Raw genomic sequence first — 17529 nt, forward strand, 5'->3', positions numbered from 1 at the left:
ATCCATTATTGTTGTTTGCACTCTAAAGGCCATTCATTCTAAGTGTTATAGTTGGGTTGGTAGGACTCATGATGGCTTTGGTTCACGCATGACCTTTAGTTTACGTTGATCTCACCTTTCATCAAACAATAATTTTGATATTATTAGTTTCTTTCATTTTATATCATCAGATCATGGGTAACTCCAGGAATCTTCCAATCATTCCCTCTGTTCTTCTATCTGGGAAGTATTTTAACTTTAGAAACATTGTGAAGACCATTGGTGTTGATACAGTAGCAATCTACCTCCCCATCCAATTTGTAGCCCAAATGGAAGAAGTAGACATACAAACTCAGAATTTTGGAAGAAAGGTAACAAGCATTATGAGCAAAAACTGGATTTATTATATATATATATATCCTCTAGTAATTCATAATAGCTTCTTGAATTTTAAATGTCTTTTGCTATTTCCAATGCTTAAAAATCATAATTTTAAAACATAAGTACTGTTTTATATACACTGTGATTTATTGATTTATTTATTCTTTACTTCTAAATATGAATGATATGGTCTCCAAGTATCCGCTTGGAAGGAAAGGGGATAGGAATCATTGTTTTCCTCTAACACGGTAGAATTTAAAATTTCACATCATATACCTGGAGTTTCGACTATATGAAAAATAGCCAAATGTCAATCACTTTCTTATATATTTCTTTTACACGTATATATATATATGTATACTATAAACAGAATACATCTGATTAGTACATTTCAACATTTCATCAATGTGACTTTTTAATCTCCTATTTTATATAAAATAACAAAATATACAGACAGAAGAAAGGAGACTCTGTTCATCGTACACATAAAGTAAATAAAAATTCATGTATGGCTTTGCAAAGGTAGATTATGACGTGACTTTCACACTTTATTTATTTAAAAGCATCTTGAGAGAACGTGTTAGTGTGCTTACGATAGCGGCCATGGTGGTTGAATGTCGCATCGAGAGTCCAGCAGTGGGATCCCCGGTGGTCTTCCCAGCAGCTACCTCAGCAGCTTTCAGGAGACAAATGTAGTTTATGACCACTTCATCAATCTTCGATACAATTTCCTGCCGCTGTGTTTCTGAGTTCACGACTTTAACTAATCGCATGCAAGCTTCTGTTAGACAACAGAGCACTTGAAAGCTGGAAGTCATAGCTAGGAGCATCTCCTCTGGGCTTTTCTCAGCCATCGCCATTTTCCTACAGGCACTTCCCAACTGTCTGGATGCGATGGATAACAGTTGCTTGTACTGAGAAAGTGTAAGGTCATACGCTTCAGGGCGTGGCTCTTCTCTCTTCCCCGCGGTTGCCCTGACGAGGCAGAGAAGCTCATTGGCATCATTCTGGGCTTCGAGGAACCCATCAGGCATTGAATATGTGCTCTCCTTTAGGGCATTTATTCTTGAAATCCGGCCATCAAAAGCCAGGTTGCTGAAAACCAAATCATCTGGGCCACTCAGTTCTTCCTCCCAGCACTTCAGCACGGAACCTTTGGACAGCTCCCCTCCTTTCTTCTGTATCTCAACAGCCACTGATGGGCTGCTTGGCTCTGGCATGGCTTGAGTTATCTGTGGCTGATAGAGGCAAGAGACCCGGCGGGTGACATCTTCCCTTTCATCATCCTCATCACCATCGTCATCCTGCCCTCGGTTCAGGAAACAGTAACTAAAAGGTCCTCGGCACCTCCAATTGCTGCCCTCTAGCTTCCGCAAGGGTAATGTCCTATACAGCTTTGAGTCTTTCTGAGTCACCGGGGACGGGGACCGTTTGTGAGCCTTCCCTTCGGAGGAGCTGAAGCGCATTGAGCTTTGGGAAAGACTTTTGGTGAGCTTCTTCCCCAGAGGGAGTTCTGCTTGTCTTTCTGAACTGGCCTCCGGTGCTTCCGTGATACCTGGACACTTTACACTGACTGCACCCTTGGTCTTCTCTCGGAGGGTCTCCATACCTACAGATCCCAAGAGGGCACTGCTGCTGCGTCTCAGCACTCTCTGGCTAGGTGGTGTCCTGAGGCTCCCCACTCTCAGATCCGGTGGCCTCCAGCTCACAGCCCCTCTGTATGCCTGGTTTGCTTGGGAGAAATCATTAGGATCTTGATTTTCAATTGGCACCTTAGATTCCAAGTGAATGGTTGATGGTAGCAGGATGGGATCAGCTTCAGGATGTTGAGACCAAGCTGAAGGCATGCCTCCTTGTCTCTCCTTCCCAGGCTCTGTCAAAGCTACACTAGGGGTAGTAGAAAAACAGAGAGAATCATTAAGTATCTAGCAGGGGCAGATTTCTATTGTATTTCTATGTGACACCTGTCATTTCCCAGGGGTGCTTTCTAGAAGGGCTGCCCATTGTCAGGACCATTCTGTTTTCCAATGACTGCTTCCTGAGGCATCACAAAAGATTTCCCTTTCAATAAAGGCCAAGAAATTTAAACGACAAAAACAAAACAAAACAAAAAACTGTAATTTCTACAACTATCAATTTAGTTTGGATTCTCTAGAAATGCCCTCTTTTTGAGTAGACAGTCAATTTTCATGCAGTCTCAATCCCCATATTTATGTGTCAAAATTTAGCACATTATTAGAAAACATACCCAACACAGAGATTTTTTTCCCCAACATATTTAAGTTTCATTTCAAGGGAGTGAGGTTAATCCTGGTATTGGTTACCTTCTGTAAAGAAGTAAAGGCCTAGTTTAATGAGTGCAAAGAGAATCTCTTGAAGGTTCCTGGTCCAGGGTTTCAAGTCAAGACACCAGGCAAGTCACTCAACTTTTCTTAGAAAATTTGTCATGTGAAGAAAATGGTCTCCATATCCCAGAATTTTTTATGAGAAGCAAGAGGTCATTTAGCTGGAAGCTCTTTGTAAAACAATAGGGTGAAATGGATTTAATTAGGGTGGAGGTAAAGGCCCTAGTTAGGCAATATTCAAAGGAAGGCTTCCCAAGGCAGCACTAATAGTGGGTTTTATTGTTGTTGTTAAGTGCCGTGGAGTCGGTTCCAACTCACAGCAACCCTGTCTAGGATTTCCAAGGAGTCAGTGGTGGGTTTTGACCACCGACCCAGCAGTTCAAACTGACCTTCTTGTCTAGTACATTAACCTGCAGAGCCACACCAGCACTCCATGGTGGGTTTTAGAAAGCAGATGATCTTGAAAGGTCAGGAGTAACATTGACCAATGTATCCCTAATATGTATTGACCCACATTTTTAAATTGGTTCCAACTCATAGCAATCCTGTATAGGGTTTTCAAGGAGTGGCTGGTAGGTTTGAATCACTGACCTTGTGATTAGCAGTCCAGTGCTTATCTTACAGCACCACATCAGGAATTCATTGACCCATATGGGGAAGAAAGCTATTGATGATATAATTTAAAATAAAAAAGCATGAAAGAGTAGTTGCCGATGCCACAAGAAGACTGGCCAAGGGCATGGGTGGGAGGGCTATGTGCCCATTGGGTAGGAGATAGGTGAAGGCAGGCATAGAAGGTGATTCTGTTCTGATTTCTACATGTGTCTGGATTTTAGGGCTTTTTTTGGGGGGGAATGAAATAGTTCATTACATACACCCCCAAAAACCTTTCTGACACCGGGGAATGCCAGATACTTTATAATATTACTCTAGGAATCTTAAAAATAGCACAGAGTACGGAAAATTCTGGAAGGATTGATGACAGGCAGCGAGGGAGCCACATGATCTCTTGAACCCTCTCCAGTCTCCCCAAAATCCTGCTCTGTTACATTTCAATAGTGAAATGGAAAAAAATGAGAAATTAGAGTCCTTGAGAAGGAAATCCAACGCTTTTGTGACTCTAAGCAATACTGTGTTTTAACTAAAAGTCACACTGGGTAGTACTCACAGGCTACCTTTTGAATTTAGAGAGAAAATGCTGCTCCATCAAATTCTAAAGGCAAACACAGAACAAGATTATAAAGAGCAAATGCTATTTTCTCCACCGTTCCTTCCAGACCTAAAAATTCAGAAACACTGAGGATCAATGATGACTATTTAACCAAAGTCTGGCAGCCTTTTCGATTTGTATTCTGCTTTTTTACATTTCTTTCAGATTTTGACTTTTCAGGTGTGCTGTGAATTCAGTGTACACAACCCTGGCATGTATACATCAAAGAGCTAAATCCATCATTGCTGTACCTGTGGTTTCCTTAATCTTGGGGAGCCGATGACATCCATCTCTCAGAGTGCCAAATAGGGGTTCGGCATTAATGGCTGTGTGCATCGCAGGCACCGCCATCCGCGGGCACATCCCCTCTTCCTTAAAGGTGGCTCCATGGTTGGGAAGCCCAGCGGCTCTCTCCTCTGAAGGGATATAACTCACGCCTTTCCCGGAAGCTTCGGGAATCAGGTGCTTCCCCATGGAGGCGCAGAGTGGGGACTCCACAGGTGTGGCACACGCGCTGCCGCTGCTGCTCGTACCACAACCCGCGTCCACCGAAGAGCCCTGGGAGCTCTGTAGGGAAAAGTGGCCCTCGCTCTGCAGTGAGGACATCCGCTTGGCCAAGTGGTACTCACAGAGCCCGGTCACACTCTCTTCCGCCTCCGGAAGCTTGGGAGGGTGGTCATGGGTGGATGAGTCAGCATCCTCTGGGTTATTCATGTCTTTGGCTGAGGATATACAGGTCACGTCACTTAAGAAGCGGTCCCCTTGGCCAAGTCCGGAACCATCACTGGCTTCTCCTTCTGGGGCGCCTTCCTCCTTCCCTTCAGCCTCCCTTGGCCCAAGGCCAGAAGCTCTTGCAAAGGTTTTCCCTTTTGCTGCTTCCAGCCCAGTCTTATCTGCCAGTCCACCCTCAGTGGCCATATACCATCTTTGGCTGTCCTTGCGAAAGGCAGTTCTCTCCAGGTTAAAAGTGCTTAGGTGTTGACTGTCCCTCGAAGACACAGTGCCAAACGGACCTTTGGCGTCCTCTCCCGCCTCAGCTGTTTTGGTCCCTTGCTGTTTTTTCCCTGGCGCGTTCCCATTAGGGGCTGCTTTTCCCTCCCCATTGGCCAACTTGCTTTTCCTTTTGCTGGTGCAAGAATACGCCACGGATCCCACGTGCAGTTTGCTGAAATAGTCCGTGACCGACTTGGTCTCCATGGTTTCGGGCTCCATCTCCATGGGATCTGAGTGAAGAATCTGTTTGGAAGGCACAACTTTGGGTGGGAGATCGGTGACGGCGCGAGCTGCCAGGGTGTGGGAGGATTTAGGAGGCAAGCCCCCAGGTGGGGGTTTGGAGGTGGGAAACTCTGTCTGCTCTTCGGCAAGGGGGTGGTAGCCTTCGTGAGTGGCCAAGAACATGCGGGAGAGGTTTTCTGACTGCTTCTGTGCTGTGGCCAGTTCAGAACTCTCTGTCATTTCAGAAGAGTTCGTTTCATTGCCTGAGTCTGACGAAGACTCAGGACTATAAGCCCGCAGCAGAGCTACACCTGCATGCCGTAAAAACAAGAACCGGTTAATGGACGCGTCACAGACACTTGAGAAGACATGTAAGAAATGGGGCTTATTGTTATTTCAAAACCAAAAACCAAAACAAAAAGCAAAAAAAAAACAACAAGTATTTCCCTTTTAAACAAGGACTCTGAATTTATTGCACAGTTGTTTCAAAAGTGGGGAAAAATTGTGCCACATGTTAAAAAACAACAACAAAAAAAAAAAATAAGAGGAAAAAATATGACAACAAATGAACCCACAGACACAAAACCCCCGTGATGGTCGTTTTAGCACATTTATAAAATGGGAAGTGTGTGAAATGGTGGGCACCACATAACAGGACTCCAAGGGCAAATGACTCGAAAGGATGAAATGATATGGTTATCAGTGAATAAACGTAACAATTGTGAAAGAACCTGAATTGTCACTGGTCTGTTGTTCTTCGGAAACGGACAGAGTTTCGAGAGCTTCCAGTGTGGAGACGACAGCATTGTCCAGCCCCTTCTCACACTTCCCTTCGGCGCTGGTGGGTACAGCGTCAATGAGGGACACGGGGATCTCGTCATTTTGCGGGCTGCCACCTTGCTCCTTGTCCTCATGGAAGGAAGCTGCTTGGCTCTGAGAGTCTTCCTCATCTGAACTGTCTCTAAAACCAGGTGGGGGTGCAGCAATAGCCATGTTCAAGGAACGTAACAGGAAGTCATCCTCATTGTCATCGCCCTCTGGAGGGGGCAAGGACGTGAGGTCAATGATGTCGTCGCTGGATCCAGCCAGGTTGAGGATGGGTGGCTGGTCCATCTCTCCCACCACGAGGTCTTCCTCACAGCTCACCTCGTCCTCATCCTCTGCATCATCGGTGTTTTCTGCATAGCAGATGTCATGTAGCAGGGGCTCCTCAATCCCTTCAGGGGCCTCGAAGTTCTTCACATCGCCGATGTTTGCATAAACTGAATTTGCCACAAACTGCATGCTCTCTGCATCTGGAGCGAGGTCCAGGTTCTTCATGTCATCGGCACTGCTGATGTAGAGGCTTCGCTGCTTCTCCAGCATCTCTGGACTCTCATCCAACAGTCTTTCATAGCCAAGAGTTGGGGGGCTCATGCTATCATCCAAGGCAAGATCTCCAAAAATAAAGGACACTTTAGCGCCTCTCGGAGACTCCTGTGCTTTCTTTAGAGTTTCTGGTCCCGAGAGGGTCAACAGAGACCGCTGGGCTAGACTTCTGTAGTCTGCCTCACAGGGGGCATCACCTGCCTGGGCCAGTTGTGGATTCAGTTCATCAGAATTATAGGTATTGTCTATATACAAGTGTCGGTGATCTTTGGGACACAAGGCTCCATCTGCAATGTCAAGTGTCTTCTGTTTTGCATCTATATATGTTATCTGGGCTTCTTGGTCCCCTTCACCAATAAAGGTAGTCATCTGGGGTATACAATTCCAATCTGGGCCAAGGAGGTTATGCCTTCCTTTGTTCTCAGTTCCTAAAGAGAAAGAATCATGCAAAGACATTATTGTGCTGTCTGGCTTCTGGGGGAGCCTTGCTTGTGGTTTTATTCATTTCTTTATTTAACATGTTAATGCCTTGTAGCCTTGCCTGTGTAAATATTGTTATTCAGCTTTCTAAATTTGCTATCAGCTGACTGGGGCTGCGGGCATAAGGACCTGTTGACCCTAGCCAAATGGATACACTTCATAGAGTACAATTGCTATTTGATAAAACATAATAAATACCATCTTGGAGTAGAGAACTAGAGCTTAATCGATTCAACCATTGCTTCTATGATGAAAAAACACTTCATTTATTATCTATGGATGTGAATATAAAACATGCCTTTTACAATCCTTAAAAGAAATATTTCAAAAGGCTATTATTCCAAGAAGCAGATTGCCCTATTCTTTGTAAAACAGGATCTAACAATCTCCACATTGTAGAAGATGATACTGGACTTTTTCCTCATTGAGTTAAGAGAAGGTCAAAGGTCTTCATACTTGTACCTTTTTTTTTTTTTTGGTAGCAAATTAAATATTGCAATAGATAGCATGACAACCTCTCTCTCTCTTTCTTTCTTTTTTTTGTTTTTGTATTCTGTTGTTGTTGTTAAATGCTGTTGAGTCGATTCTGACTTACAGATAGCAACCTCGTATAGGGTTTCCAAGGAGTGGTTGGTGGATTTGAACCACCAACCTTGCAGTTAGCAGTCTAGAGCTTAATAACGCGTAAAGTAGGAACATTTACAGAGAATATAGTTATCTATGCTGTTTCTAAGCATAGTTAATCATTTAATTATAATTTTTGTTTGTATCATGGGGACTCCTGAAGATTTGTTTGATGGGCCTCCTGAATAAAAATCACAAAATTTGAATTTGAATATTGGGTTATTTATTTATTTTGCTATTCAAGGGACTTCCCAGGGAAATTTTGATATTGAGATTTGGCGCTGGCATTTAATAAGATGACAGGACACTGGGTTTATTCTGTTGATATTGCTTTGTTGATTCCAGAGGCAACATTGTGAGGAAAGGCTAATTAGTCACAGTAACAAATTTTAAGGTCATGCTATTTTCCCATCTAGCCCAAGTTTGGAGACCACTGTCATGAGATGTACAAGACATATGGGAGAAGTGCAACAAGAATCAGTTTTACCAAAGAGGTTATTACTCCAATTGGGCTGCTAATCTCATGGTCAGCAGTTCGAAACTACCAGCTGTTGTGCAGGAGAAAGATAAGGCTTTCTGCTCCTGTAAAGATTTATAGCCTCGGAAACCCTGTACAGGGTCGCTATGAGTCGGAACCGACTCCACAGCACACAACAACAACAACAAAAGTACATAACAGACATGTTATGGACTGAATTGTGTCTCACCCAAAACAAGTGTTGTAAACTCTAATGCCTCCCTGTACTTGTGAAAGGAATCCCATTCTGGAATAGAGCTTGCTTACTTTGTATGTTAATAAGACTATATTAGCATAAGCTGTGTTTTAAACAGACCTCTTCTGAGATATACAAGGAGTCACTTAGATGCAGAAACAAACAAGTACAAATGGGGGAGAGACTGACTTCACAAGGAGGTCTCTGAGGAAACAGGAACAGAAGTTGAAACTGACATCTGACAGAGAGAGCCTTCTCCTAGAGCCAGTGCCCTCAATGTGGATTTCTAGCTTCCTAAACTGTAAGAAAATAAGTTTCTGTTCATTAAAACCACCCACTTGTGGTATTTCTTTTAAAGCAGCGCTAAGAAACTAAGATAGTATATACTACTAAGCAGTACAGTTTTATAGATAGATAGATAGATAGATAGATAGATAGATAGATAGATAGATAGATAGATAGCACTGGACTGCTAACCACAGGTCAGTAGTTCAAATCCAGCAGTCGCTCTCTGGAAACCCTATACAGAGTCATTATGAGTCAAAACCGATTCACTATGAGTTAGAACTGACTCAATGGCACACAACAGCATAGCAACTCTGTATAGGGTTTTCAGAGAGCGACTGCTGGATTTGAACTACCGACCTGTGGTTAGCAATCCAGTGCTTATTCTATAGTGCCATACTATATATATATCTGTTGTTAAGTGCTGTCCAGTTGGTTCTGACTCATAGTGACCCTGTATAGGGTTTCTGAAGAGCATCTGGTGTGCTTGGACCACCGACCTTGTGGTTAACAGTCCATTGTTTATCCTATGGAGCCACACAAGGACTCCAAGTATATATATACATATATATACACACACATATATATATATTGTTGTTGTTGTGATGTGCCGTGGAGTCGGTTCCGACTCAGAGCAACCCTACACAGGGTTTCCGAGGCTATAAATCTTTACAGGAGCAGAAAGCCTCATCTTTCTCCTGCGGAACCACTGGTAATTTCGAACTGCTGACCTTGCAGCTCGCAGCCCAATTCGTAACCACTACGCTACTATATAGATATAGATACAGATACAGATATATATGTTGTTGTTAAGTGCCGTCGAGTTGGTTCTGACCCATAGCGACCCTGTACAGGGTTTCCGAGGGTGTAAATCTTTATATATATATATATGGCACTTAACAGCAGCAGCAGCTATATATATATAAAGAGAGAGAGGTCTGGTGTTGCGCTGTGAGTTAATGAGCCAGACTGCAAAGCTGTTTGAACTGACTGTAAGGTCGTTGTTCAAGCTCACTAGCTGCTCCCTGGAAACCCTATACAGGGTAGCTATAGGTCGGAATCGACTCAACGGCACTTAATAACATATATATATATATATATCCCAGGATGGCACTGTGGGATAAAGCATTGGATCACAAGGTTGTTTTGAATCACAGAGTCAGTGGTTCAAACATACCAGTCACTCCTTGGAAACCCTATACACAGTCACTGTGAGTCAGAACTGACTCGATGGTACTTAACAACTCTATGTATATGAATGTAGTGGCTATGTAGGATAAGAACTGGGCTGCCAGCCACAAGGTCGGCAGTTCGAACCCACCAGCTGCTCCGTGGAAGAAAGATGAGGCTTTCTACTCTTCTAAAGATTTACATCCTTGGTAACCCTACACAGGGTTGCTATGAGTTGGAACTGACTCGACGACACTTAACAACAAAAACATATACATCCAGCATTGTTTTATTAATAACCATAAAACTTCAGATTATGATTGTCTGTGTGTGTGAACATATGTGCACATTTCTATTGGGAGTGTGGGCTGTTGGGGGGAGGGAGGGTCGTTTAGCCAACTATGTGACACACCTTGAGTTTAGACTTGTTGTTGTTGTTGTTGTTGAGTGCCATCGAGTCGGATCCGACCCACAGCAACCCTGAACAGGGTTTCCAAGGCTGTAAATCTTTCCGGGAGTGGAAAGCCTCATCGTTCTCCCACGGAGCAGCTGGTAGTTTCAAACTGCTAACCTTGCAGTTCGCAGCCCGATTCATAAACACTACGCTACCAGAGCTCCCTAGGGGTTGGCAAACTCTTTCTGCTAAAGCAGGGTCAGATAGTAAATAGTTCATGTTTTGTGGGCCAAATACTCAGCCTTTTTGCTGTAATACAAAAGCAGCCATAGATAATACAGAGAGAATGCTCAGAGTGGGTTGTGTGGCGGTCCACAAAAGATGCTCACCTATAGTTAATTATCCAGGTAGACCCTAAATCCAGTGACAAGTGTCCTTATAAGAGACAGAAGAGGAAAAGACACACAAAGTAGGGAAGGCCATGTGAAGATGGAGGAAGAGATTGGCATGATGTAATCACAAGAAATGTTGACAACCACAAGAAAGTGAAAGAGACAAGGAAGGATTCTCCCCAGAGTCTTCTGAGGGACTGTGGTCTGATGGACATCTTGCTTTCAGATTTCTTACCTCCAGAATGGTGAGAGAATAAATTTCTGTTGCTTTTAGCGTCTTTCTTTGTGACAATTTGTTAGGGTGGTCACACAAGACTAAAACAAAGGGTATAGCTGAGTTCCAATAAAACTTTATTTCCCCAAACAGAACTTGGTCCAGAGGCTATAGTTCCTGGTTTAAACCAAGAAGAAACCACCAACAGGCCAGCTGGCTAACATCAAGCAATTAGATACTTACTCAGACTTTCCTAAGGCCCAGAGACGCATAAATATGTGGGGTCAGGGATTTTGAAAGTGCTTGAAGGTTAATTTTCAAGATCGAGAAGAAAAAATGGGGGCTTACTGTCTCTATTATAAGATCCAGTCTAAGGTTTACAAGCAATTTGAGACAAGAAGAAAATACATTCTCAATCATGGTGGGCAACCTGAAGGGTATACTAATTTGACTTTCTGGAAAGATTTTGGGGAAATTGATGGATGTGGGTTGGTTACTGGGGTCTACACTGTGGCCCAGTCTCCCACAGAGCAGGAATGGAGGAAAGAATGAATTACGGGGTGAACTGGCTTTACATTTGTTGGGTCTCGAGAGCTCCTTTGGGAGTTTTTGCAGAAAGGACAGACCTTTCAGCTATTAAAGGATGCTGTATGTCCTGGGTTACTTAGCTCTACAAGCTTCTTTTGGACGTATGCTATTTGTGCACCATCACCCCCAACCCCCATGTTCATTCTGTCTTTCTCTCGGAGAGTGGGGAGAAGTCTTTTGAACATGTGCCCTCCCTGCTGATTCTCACTGTAGAACTAGAACAAACTACTGAGAGGTCAAAGCTTCATTCTTTCTCTATGGTGATAATACTTTCTGTAACTAAGTGTTGGCCTTTCAGAGTTTTACTAACTACTACATTGTGGGTCCCTATAGAGTGGATAGAACGGAGGCCCCTTATTCCTGTAAACATTTTTAGTTTAGTTTTCTTCACACATCTGTACAATTTTTGCAGTCCACAGGGAAAAGGTTTTTATTTTCAAGATAAATGCTAAGGTTTGAAAATAAAAAGAAGAAACTGGGTTTCTAGTGACAATAGGATTGTGTCCAATTGCTGAACTGCCCTTCGGAATTTCAAAGGTCAGCACTAAATTGCTCGGAATCTCCCAGCTCAAGGAGAATATGAAGTCATTGCAATAAGCACCGAACTGCTGCTCACGCTCACCACTTCCTCTCTCCCTTCTCTGGATCTGTTTGTAACCATTTGTCTCTCAGGGTCTTTTTTTTTTTTTTTTTTTTTTTGCCACATATTCTGGCTTCCTTTGCTTTCTGTGTTTCTGACACCTTCATTCTTGATTTTCCAACCACCATTTTTTTGTTTTTTTTTACTGCCAAATATTAATAGTCGATTGTTGACAGGGTGAGTGAACATTGTTTTAAGTGTTATTCATGGAATTTTTCTAACCCTTACCTTACAAACTAGATGGCTAATCCCCATATTATAGATGAGAACGCCCAAGCTTAGATAATCTTAAAAAATAAAATAAAAAGATACCTTAAGGGTTGTTGTTGTTAGGTGCCATCAAGTCGGTACTGACTCATAGTGACCCTACGCACAACAGAATGAAACACTGCCCGATCCTGGGCCAACCTCACTATTGTTGCCAAGCTTGAGCTCATCGATGCTGCCACTTTGCCAATCCATCTCGCTGGGGGTCTTCCTCTTTTTGTCTGACCCTCCACCTTATCAAACATGATATCCTTCTCCAGAAACTGGTCCCTCCTGACAATATGTCCCAAGTATGAGAGACAAAGTCTGGCCATCTTGGCCTCTAAGGAGCACTCTGGCTGCACTTCTTCCAACACAGATCTGTTGGTTCTTTTGGCAGCCCATGGCACTTTCAATATTCTCCTCCAACACCACAACTCAAATGCATTAATTCTTCTAGGGTCTTCCTTATTCACTGTCCAGCTTTCGCATGCATATGAGGTTATTGAAAATACCATGGCTTGGGTCAGGCGCACCTTAGTCTTCAAGCTGACATCTATGCTCTTCAAAACTTTAAAAAGGTCTTGTGCAGCAGATTTGCCTAATGTAATACGTCGTTTGATTTCCTGACCGCTGCTTCCGTGAGTGTTGATAGTTGGTCCAAGAAGAATGAAGTCCTTGACAATCTCAAGGGTTAAAGCTAGTTAATGTCAGAGGCTGGTTTTAGCATATTCATTTTAGCTAATTCAAGCAACAAATCTATGTTGTTGTTGTTGTTAAGTGAAATTGAGTCAGTTTGGACTCATAGCAACCTGTGTAGGGTTTCCGAGGAGCGGCTGGTGAGTTTGAACTGCCGACCACCTTTGTGGTCCAGTGTTTATCCCACAGCGCCACACCAGGACTCCACTTTTACTATGATGCCTCCTCTCGATTCCGTTTCCCAATGATTGTAATGGTTTCCACTCAACCAGCCATCATACTCAACTATGTGTGTCCTGCTAAGCTTAAAAGTGACAGAATTTCTCTTCCCTTTTTTTTCTTTCAGAAGCAAAACCATGACATTTGTTTGTAATATTTATCTTTCTTTAAAAAAATCGGTGGGACTCAGATGACTATTTTTTCATAGGTCAGTGGTTCTTGCTTGAATAAAATTCCTCTCTCTTTGTTGTTCAGCAGCCACATTTATTATGTGTTCCTTATAGACCGAAAAGGCTAAGTACTGGACCGCAAGGTCAGTTTGAATTGCAAGGCTGGTGGTTGGTTCAACTCACCAGCCACTCTTCAGATACCCAATACAGGATCACTATGAGTTGCCACTGACTTGACAGCACTTAACAACAACAATAGATAGAAGAAAGTGTTCAAACACTGAAGAAAAAAACAACCCCCAAACAAATGGAAACTACCCTACCCCCCTATTAATTTCATCAATGCTGTGGCCCTTCCTGGCCTAATTTTGGAGCTATTTGTTCTTTTAAATGAATTTGATGTCTTTGGCCATCTGGATACTTCTGTTGCCAAGGCAAGATGGCTGCCAGAGTACAGGAATTCCCTTCTGAAAACCATCCAAGTCTGAGAGATAAGCAATACCCATCTTCTCCTGTTGGAAGGATCTTGGAAGGACGTCTTACATCTCCTGTTGGAAGGATCTTGGAAGGAGGTCTGACTACAGGTGCCCAAGCCTCAGGCACATTAAGGAGAGAACAACCCAGAAGCAGCAGGTTACAGACACTTGTGAGCATATTCCTTCTCAGGTCTCTTCATGCTGACCTCTCTTAAGAGTAAAGCATTGCAATCCTAGTCAGAAAGACTGCTGCTCTTTCTTTTCACAGAGAAAGACAAGCACAGCCTCTGGAAACTGGCACACCATCATTTCCGAGGACTTCTCAGTGGGAAGTCTGCGTTTTCACTTTATAAAATGACACCATATCAAGACAAGTATTTGAAGTTTTTTGTGGGAAATTTGGGCATTAGATTTTTTTTTGGAGGGGGGCAAATTAAAAATTTTAAAAATCATTTTTATTATTGTTTTCTGTTGGGCTGTGGGAGGGTGGTCATTGGTCTCGAAGAAAATACCTGTTTCTGGGGTCCCTGTGTTGTTTTTTTTGTTGGTCATGTTAAATATTGACCTCCTGGAATCCACAAGTAACCGGTAGTATCCAGCTGTCAGACAAGCCAGGTTCATGGCGTCCGATGATTCCATCAGGAGCGTGATGGGCTACACAAAAGAGAACATTTTGGTTAAAGCCATCCACCCATCCTTAATGACCTTACGGAAATGTCAACAGCTGCACTTATGCTTATGAATATAAACCAAGGAAGTTAATGGACAGATGCTTCGTTGGAGACCACAGATGGGAGGTAAAAGTCAGACATAACACAGAGAACCTTATGGACAAATATTTAGGAGACACCATTTTGAAAGTATGACATTTTGAATCTCTTTCAAGGTATATTGGAATGAAAAAAATAAACCCCCCCAAATTTCCAAATACTTAGCATTTGAAAGAGTGGTCATTAAAAAGTTAGCTATCGGATGTGAATTCTCAATCTGAAAAAGGACAGGAAGATCGAGTTTGGAGTTCATGGTGAAAATTAGTGTTGAAGAGAAGTAAAAATCCAGTGGAAATTGCTGCTATGAGTAAAATAAAAGTGTCAAAGTGATCCAGAAAGATGTCTTAGAAACAATTATAAATTCACAAGAGGGTAAAACAGAGATGTGAGATGAGAAAAGGCATTGCTAAAACCTTTTGGAAATGATACGATTGACATTCATCTTGGGCATATGGGAAAGGAAGTGTTTGACTGCAGTAATTATTTCCATTCACCTAGGAAGAGTAGACGAGCTAGTGTACTTCTGTTGAGACAGAGAGACAGTGAGGGAGAAAGAAGGGAGCAAAAACGGAGAGACACCAGAGAGGCACAGAAACTGGGATGCAACAAGTCTCTTGTTTTCCCTCCCAGGTACAGGACACTGGCCAAATGTGTTGCTCCACATGGTGGAAAACGACTTTCCCTCAAAAGCCCTGTACTTCATGTTGAGCTTCCTTTTCCTCCTACTTGAACGGAGGTCTACTTTTGGCCACTAAGGCTCTCCAGCATCACACATGTAGTGGTGTGGCCACTTCAAGTCGTTATATAAGGGCAAGAAACCTTCAGGCCTTGTAGCTGATTTCTGTTTGTGACAGATTATCTTCATTATTGAGTGTGTCCAATCCGTCCTTTTCCCCTGATGAGATTACCTCTCTCAGCATCTTTGGTCGTGGACTTGGTGACGTGTTCCAAGTCTGTCCTTCAGCTTGCTATGAAGTCAACTTGAGGCCCCTCAGATTTAGCACATCACATTCCCCGAACTCTACTCTCTCTTTCTCTCCTGATCATCTCTTTCTAGTGTAGAGCATAGTCATGCTTTGTGATACATTTTCTAGAAAACTTTTCTAATATCCTCTGTCACTACTCTGGTGGGAGTGGGGGCTGGGAAGGGGTGATTCCCTCCTGGCTGATGTCACCATCTCCCTTTTGGTCCAGTACCTTATCTCTGTAGGGAAAGACATTGACATAGCAAAAATTCCAATGACTCCTCTTTTCCTGGGCAAGAAGGTGTGGACAGGAACCTAAATCATCTCTAATCAACTTCTGTTCTAGGTGGGGAGCTCTGCCCTTTGTGGACAATTACAGATGGTGGTTTTAAATAGAAGAATGTTTCAATGGAGTGCCCATGGCATTCAAAATGGACGAAGTAGAGACTATTAAGTTGATTCCAACTCATGGCATGTGTCAGAGTAGCATCGTCCTTCATAGGGTTTTGAGTGACTGATTGCTCTGAAGTAAATTACCAAATCTTTCTCCCAGTGCACCTCTCGATGGACTCGAAATTTCAACTTTTCATTTAGCAGCTAAGCCTGTTAACCGTTCGAGTTGGTTCCAACTCATAGCGAGTCTGCAAATCTTTACAGGAGTAGAAAGCCTCATCTTTCTCTCACAGATCACCTGATAGACTCTAACTGCTGACCTTGTGATTAGCAGCCTAACAAATAACCTACTATGATACCAGGGACTCCCCAGAGAAGTATAGTGCCGTCTGTATGTTGTGGTTAAGTGCCATTGCTGTTGTTGTTGTTGTTGTTGAGTGTCGTTGAGTTGGTTCCAACTCATAGCGAACCTGTATAGGGTGTCTGAGGAGCGGATGGTGGGCTTGAACTGCTGACCTTGCGGTTCATAGTCCAGTGCTGATCCACAACGCCACACCAAGACCCAAACATGTATATGTTGTTGCTGTTAAGTGCCATCCAATGAGTTAGAACTCGTAGCGATCTTGTATAGGGTTTCTGAGCAGTGGTTGGTGAGTTTGAAGCGCTGGCTGACCTTGTGATTCAAATGGACCTTGTGGTCCAGTGCTTATCCCTCAGCACCACCCAGGACTCCAGACTTGCGATATAGTAACTCCAAATCACACAGCTAGTTAGTAAGGGCTGCAGCCTCGAAGCCTGAGTTGGGTGCATTCACCTGTTTTGTGAACATATCAGAAATTACTAGTCCAAATTAAGGTCATGTGACACCACCCAGAAGCCTTACCTTCACATCTAAAACATGGAGCTCCACCCTCACCAAGCTTTCCTCTTCCGTAAACATTTCGATCCTGTTGACATGGCTGAAGTCAGCTAAAAGAGCCACCAGGTTGGTTTTAGTGTTGATGACGTGGCTTATGCCGTACCGGGGCCCAACCAGGAGAGTCACTTCTGAACGCTTTTCTGCCTGCTGAGCAAGGGATGGTGACAAAATATAAGTATACTAGACCTCTGAGCCACCATGCAACGTTGAGAGCCTGTCATTATTAGATTATATTTTCTTGATAAAGTAGTTCTGGGTTATCTTGTACCTTTGTTATTATTGGCTGCTGTTGGGTCAATTCTGACTCCTGGCGACTCTTCAGGACAGATTAGAACTGCCCCATAGGGTTTCCTAGGCTGTCATCTTTATGGAAAGGAGCTCTGGTAGCATAGTAGTTATGAATCGGGCTGCGAACCGAAAGGTCAGCAGTTCGAAACTACCAGCTGTTCCGCGGGAGAAACATGAGGCTCACTGCTACCATAAAGATTTACAGCCTCGGAAATCCTGTACAGGGTCGCTATGAGTCGGAACCGACTCCACGGCTCATAACAACAGCAACAATCTTTATGGAAGCTGATGGCCAGGTGTTTTCTCTCACAGAGTTGCTGAGTGAAGCGCTGGTTTGAATCTCGCTGAACTTTCGGTTAGCAGCTGAGCACTTAACCATTGTGTCA

General features: G+C 43.3%; 1 protein-coding gene across 1 annotated transcript in view; it reads right to left on the reverse strand.

Annotated features, from left to right (window-relative positions):
* Positions 1-362: 362 nt before the first annotated feature.
* The window catches only part of FRMPD4 (FERM and PDZ domain containing 4), a 726948-nt gene continuing 709781 nt past the window's right edge, over positions 363-17529 (reverse strand). The window contains exons 13-17 of the mRNA XM_006835632.1: positions 16820-17002; positions 14321-14462; positions 5862-6926; positions 4167-5441; positions 363-2247 (exon numbers count right to left, since the gene is read on the reverse strand). Of these exons, the coding sequence (XP_006835695.1) occupies positions 2243-2247; positions 4167-5441; positions 5862-6926; positions 14321-14462; positions 16820-17002 (2670 nt within the window). The 3' untranslated portion in view covers positions 363-2242. The remainder of the gene's footprint in view (positions 2248-4166; positions 5442-5861; positions 6927-14320; positions 14463-16819; positions 17003-17529) is intronic.

This window comes from Chrysochloris asiatica, unplaced genomic scaffold (assembly GCF_000296735.1).
Source record: "Chrysochloris asiatica unplaced genomic scaffold, ChrAsi1.0 scaffold00018, whole genome shotgun sequence".
Taxonomy (NCBI): domain Eukaryota; kingdom Metazoa; phylum Chordata; class Mammalia; order Afrosoricida; family Chrysochloridae; genus Chrysochloris; species Chrysochloris asiatica.